Below are 6,174 nucleotides of genomic sequence, written 5' to 3' on the forward strand. Positions count from 1 at the left end.
TCTTAAGGACAATAGAATATCTCGTCAGTTAATGATATACCATTCTTTTCCTAACAAAGTTTCCCCAAAAACTTTTTTCGTTTTTTTTTTTTTCCTTTTAGGAGTGAGTTAAATGAAGTAAAAGAAAATCAAAGAAGCCCAGTTAGAGTAAAAGAGAAAAAAATAACTGATCATAGGCATGTGTCTGAGAGTCCAAACAGAAAAACTGAAAAGGAAAAGAAAGTTAAAGACCATAAATCTAATAGCAAAGAGAGAGACATCAGAAGAAATTCAGAAAAAGATGATAAATATAAAAATAAGGTAAAGAAAAGGGCCAAATCGAAAAGTAGGAGTAAGAGCAAAGAGAAATCCAAAAGTAAAGAAAGGGATACAAAGCATATTAGACATGAAGAAAAGAGGATGAGGTCAAGGAGTAAAGAAAGGGATCATGAGAATGTTAAAGAAAAAGAAAAGGCTGATTCTAAAGCAAAAGATCAGGAAAGGAGTAGAAGTAAAGAGAAGTCCAAACAGTTAGAATCCAAAAGTAATGAGCACGATCATAATAAAAGCAAGGACAAGGACAGACGTGCACAGTCTAGGAGTAGAGAACGAGATGTAACTAAAGGCAAACACAGTTACAATAGCAGAACAAGGGAACGAAGCAGAAGTAGGGACAGGAGCAGAAGAGTGAGGTCTCGAAGTCATGACCGAGATCGCAGCAGAAGCAAGGAGTATCATAGATACAGAGAGCAGGAGTACAGGAGAAGAGGAAGGTCACGGAGCCGAGAGAGAAGAGCAACACCAGGACGATCAAGAAGTAAAGATAGAAGGAGGAGGAGGAGAGATTCTCGGAGCTCAGAAAGAGAAGAAAGTCAAAGCAGAAACAAAGAAAAATACAGAAACCAAGAAGGTAAAAGTTCACACAGAAAAGAAAATTCCGAAGGTGAGAAGAGAATGTACTCTAAAAATCGTGATCATAGTAGCTCAAATAGTAACAGGGAAAAAAAGGCTGATAGAGATCCAAGTCCATTCTCAAAAATGAAACAAAGTAGTCAGGACAATGAATTAAAGTTCTCTACTTTGAAAAATAAGGAGGATGAAAAGACCAGATCCTCAATGGAAGAAGAAAACCAAAAATCAAAGGGTCAAGAAAATGACCACACACATGATAAAAATAAAAAATTTGATCATGAATCAAGCCCTGGAACAGATGAAGACAAAAGTGGATGAGTGAGTTACATAAACTTATTTCCATTCTGTCTCAAATTTTAAGTTTTAGAGACTTGCTGATGAATCTCTTTTATGTTGTTTTCTTCTCTTCATTGTTTTGGGGTTATGTTTGTCTTTTTTTTTTTTTTTTTTTTTTTTCAATGTGGACTTTATTGAGTTGATCTTTTGATAATCTGCAACCTGGATAATTTGTACTGCTAAAGTTTTAATAAACTTGAAATGAGAAAAACATTTTGGTGTAATATTGTGTGCTGTGTGTTTAACTATTTCATGTATGCATTTTTGTGTTGCAACAATCAGCTAATAGCAAACATGCTACACCCTAATTTGTCTGATCAGCCAGTTGGAAACAAGCATAACTGATTGTTGGAATACATTGTTACAAAAGCTTGTGTTACTCATGATTAAAATAACTTTGGAAGCCACTAGATAAAAGAAATCTTGTATAGATTTTTCAATTACATTTATAATAGACGCTTGCAGCAGCAGCTTTTAAGTACATGGAAGTGGGACCCTAATAACTTGTTATTAAGTCATCACTTTGATTTTATAGTAATTTGTGCTTTAAAATAAATATTTAGTTATTTATATTGTACTTCGTATGTTATTCTTCTTAGTTTTACTGGTAGCTTATTTCATATTAATATTTTTCCTGCCTAGTTTTGTTTTATTTAACTGTCTATAAATATAGTTGAGTATTTTTTTTAAGCTAATGTACTGATTGGGCCGGGCTTGCTGTTATACAGCATCTGACAAGAACTATACCTTGAAAATCAGATTGTAATTTTCAATTCTATGTTGCTTTTGGTCTGAAGAGATTAAATTGTTGCTTTGGGGGAATGTTTTATCATCATCATTACCCTTCTCTAAAATGAAAAAAATACTTTTCTCACTAAAACATACTGCTTGTGCAGGTTTTTAAGTTAGATTCTAAAAATGGTTAGTATTGACATATTAACTTCTGAGATTTCTCTTTTTTGGCCACTGACCTATATACAGTGTTAACTGTGCATGGTTGTCTTTTTTTTTTTTTTTACTTGAACTGACTTCTTTAATTCTCATAGCTGTGAATTTCAAATGGCAAGAAAATGCATCTTTATATATATATACAGGCTGTAGTATGTTTATCACTCGGGTTTCTTTCTACTCTGGTGGCTTTATACCATAACTTATCATTATTTTAACTTGGCTTGTATAATATTGCCACGTAGAGTAGAGGTGAAAATTGTGAAATTTGATATCTTACAGAGTTAAACACTAAAGATATCCAAAGTTTATTTAGAATTTTGTGTTGCTTATTGCTATTTTAGGAATGTGTGGCCTTTTAAATACTAAACATCCAGTAAACACAAAACCTGCCTCATTTGAAAAGAAATTTCAGAATTCCAATTAGTAGTTGCCCCCTAGCGTGTTTTGTACTTTAATATTTGTCAATGTAGTGTCTACTCTGTTACCAGGTAACTCCCTGGTAGGCTCCATAGCTACTCAGTGCTATTTCTACTGAGGAAAAGCAGTGCTTATTAACATAATACTTACAATGATTAATACACTAATGATACATTTGGCATTGTGGTAGCCATTTTTACATAATAGGGTAATTGTAAGATTGTTTAGATTTTTTTTTTTTTTTTTTTTTTTTTTTGGGTCTTTTTAGGGTTGCATTCGCAGCACATGGAAGTTCCCAGGTTTTAGGGGTTGAATTGGAGCTGCAGCTGCCAGCCTACACCACAGCCGCAGCAACAAGGGATCTGAGTCATGTCTGCGACCTACACCACAGCCCACAACAACGCCCGTTCCTTAACCCACTGAGCAGTGATCAAACCTAAGTCCTCATGGATACTAGTCAGGTTCGTTACAGCTGAGCCGTGATGGAAACTCCTGTTTAGAATATCTTGAAACAGGAGTTCCCGTCGTGACGCAGTGGTTAACGAATCCGACTAGGAACTATGAGGTTGCGGGTTCGATCCCTGCCCTTGCTCAGTGGGTTAACGATCCGGCGTTGTCATGAGCTGTGGTGTAGGTCACAGACATGGGCTCGGATCTGGCATTGCTGTGGCTGTGGTGTAGGCAGGCAGTTGTAGCTCCGATTAGACCCATAACCTGGGAACCACCATATGCGCAGGTGCAGCCCTCAAAAGACAAAAGGAAGGAAAAAAAAAAGGATTTCTAGTAACCAATTATATTTTAAGAGAAAACTCATGCTAAGTAAACATACTTCTATGTTTTCTGACCCCCAAGCTTTACCTACTAAGAATTATAGACAAGTAACTATTGGGGGAAAAATTAGTAGTTTCTATAAATAGTATTCTGATGTGGTTATCAAAAAAGCAGTTGCATTCCCAGGATTTATAGGCCTTTAGAAAAGTCTGTTTTTACAATAAAACAGATGGTGAAGGAGTTGAGTGAGAGATGACAATCAGCTAGATTTTATTTTAAGAATATAGATAACATTTAGAAATTGATCAGACAGCATTAACTGAACTTCATCTGCTTTTGGCATCTGATTAGCACACTGATCAAACATCCTTTCCTTTGATTACATTTTTAATAGTTGTGACACCTGTAGTTTGTTCTTTGAAAAACTTTTCCTAAAAGTCAACTATTCTTCCCTGTCAAATTGATTTAATAGTATGTTTGAGCTCATAGTTTACCTGAAAGTATCTTTGACTTAATATCCTCTTAAAGATATTTAAATTGGTTTGTTTTTATTGCTTGATTGGCAACATCTGAGAAATTTTTCATGACTATTATTTCATGTGAATTCTTTTTCTGGATAAACCATATGCCACAGAAATTGGCACTGCAGAGAGATGAATGACACTGCAGAGAAGCGACTAGGTTGCTTTAAATTTTTTTTAGATTTATAGTTAGTGAGTTCATAGAGCATTATAGTTTCTATGTTTCCTAATCAGATTCCTCACTGAAGTTTCAAAGAATTTGTCTTATAAATCTATCTTTGCACAAGTGTAATATTGATTCATATTAGCTTTGCCTAATGGCCTTTGATTCTTGTGCTCAGTGGAATATATTCAAGTGAAAAGTAAAGATTTCTTAATATGAGGGAAAGGAACACATTGGGCTTCTGGTATTTTGAATAATGGTATTCACTGACAATTCTAATTTATTTTCAAGTTAGTGTATGAAACAAATTAGTATGGTTTTTAGTAGTTAATTTTGCTTCACTCTAGGTGGCAGTTTTTTTTTTTTTATCACATTTTGAACCTTTATAGTAGATTTGTGTAGAAACTTGTTTACTTTGACCAAAAGGTCTTTTAAATGTATACCACATAGTTGTTACAAAGACACATAAAATGGGTTATTTTTTTGTTTCCTTTGGTTGTATTTACTGTTAATTGTTCAGCTTAGTATTCATACATTTATAGCTGAATAAACTCTCCAAGGATTGTAGGTTTATAACCTAATTATTGTGAAAAGATGTTTTGTTACAGATACTTGTTTAAAAAATAAACTCCAGAAGTGGAACATTGGTTAATAGTGAGCTTTAACTACCTTTAAAAGGATTCAAGCAAATTTAAAAATCTGGCCTTTGGTATGACACAAGAAGTATTAAAGGAAAAGAAAAATCACATAAGTGTTAAAAATTCCATCAGCAGGTTTGGAGGATGGAGTTATTGAGGGATGCTGATTTTATGTACATGAGGGTGTGGTGGGATTGATTTGTGTGTCTGCCTCCATGCCCCCCCCCTTTTTTTTCAAGCAAATTTCTATACCAAAAGCACATGGTGTATATTTTGTTCTTTGTGTGTTTATAGTATTTAAACAATAAATGAATTGGGGATTTGTTAATGGGGGTGTTAAGAGTTGTGGCTGCTCTCTTTGTGGAAGAGAAAAACAAAATGAAGTTAATGCACTTCTTTTCCTAGCTAAAGTCACTGTGATGTATATTTTTTTAATGAAATTTAGGAATAAAGCTGTTGTTGCAATTGTATAATTAGTTTCAAAATGCTGCTTCTCTTATTAGTTTAGTAACTGTTTTCTGCAAATTGCATTTTACAGAATTTAAACTCAAAACTGTATCAACTTTTATAGTTAAACATTGTATTAAATAAACTATACTATAATAAAGTTTGTTTTTGTATTTTTTTAATTATTGTATTAGCTTATTCAGCCTTTATTAAAAACTAAATAATGATAAATCCATTAAGATACTACTTTAATTTTACACATAGGGTTACAGAGTTTGTATTAGGAAAAAACTGAGCAATGAGTTTAACAGTGCTTATCTTCTTTAAGAATTTAGCCAGTAGTGACAATTTCCAGGTTTAGGAATAAGTTCTAGTGTAATTGTTTAATCCTAATGCTTCAGGTTGCAGTGTGTCTTTTGCCTTAGCAAACTTTTAAGGTTATACTTGGAATTTGCATTACTATCTACTGGAATGTTACCCTTTTGCTTTTTAATTCCTCCAAATTTCTCAGCATTGGGAACACTGTATTATATTCTGTGCCTGCCAGTTTTAATATAACACCATTGTAAAGCCATATAAATGTTAATTGAGTTTTGTAAAACAGATTGTCTAGTTTTTGGTTTCTTGTTTTAATTTAAATTAGACATATTTAGGGAAAATGAACCTAGTTAACATGAGAGTTAGTCGCTGAAAATATATATGCTTAAGTAAAAATGTTCTGACCATTCAGTGGTTTGTATGTTTTAGGTGATTATTAAACTCTCAAATTCTGGAGTGTTTTTAAATGTTTTATTTAGCCAAGAGAATATGTAAAATGTGAGTGCTTCATATGGACCGTGCCAATTGTGTATTAAAACACTTTTAGTATCAGTTTGCTTTTTTTGTTTTCATTGCTTTCTAAGTTTCTTCCTAAACATTTTGTAACCTAATATGTATTTCTTTCCTAAGTGCTGCTTCATAATTTTTACCTCTCCCTGCCTTACAAAATTCAATACCCAAAATGTGTTTGTTCTAATTTACATCTTTGCCACAAATTTTA

General features: G+C 33.2%; 1 protein-coding gene across 19 annotated transcripts in view; it reads left to right on the forward strand.

The window, feature by feature from the left end:
* The window catches only part of PPIG (peptidylprolyl isomerase G), a 38,783-nt gene extending 32,778 nt beyond the window's left edge, over window positions 1-6,005 (forward strand). For 15 of the 19 annotated variants that reach the window (XM_084999411.1, XM_021076271.2, XM_005671915.4 and 12 more), the window contains one exon: window positions 102-6,005. In XM_084999411.1, coding sequence (XP_084855537.1) covers window positions 102-1,209 — 1,108 coding nt within the window. In that variant the 3' untranslated portion in view covers window positions 1,210-6,005. The remainder of the gene's footprint in view (window positions 1-101) is intronic. The other 4 variants (XR_014829519.1, XR_014829522.1, XR_014829521.1 and 1 more) reach the window with 2 other exon arrangements.
* The last annotated feature ends 169 nt before the right edge of the window (window positions 6,006-6,174 follow it).

Source organism: Sus scrofa, chromosome 15 (genome assembly GCF_054392235.1).
Source record: "Sus scrofa isolate SSC_HxYL_T2T_F1_AM1 chromosome 15, Sscrofa_HxYL_maternal_Yorkshire_Landrace_v2.0, whole genome shotgun sequence".
Taxonomy (NCBI): domain Eukaryota; kingdom Metazoa; phylum Chordata; class Mammalia; order Artiodactyla; family Suidae; genus Sus; species Sus scrofa.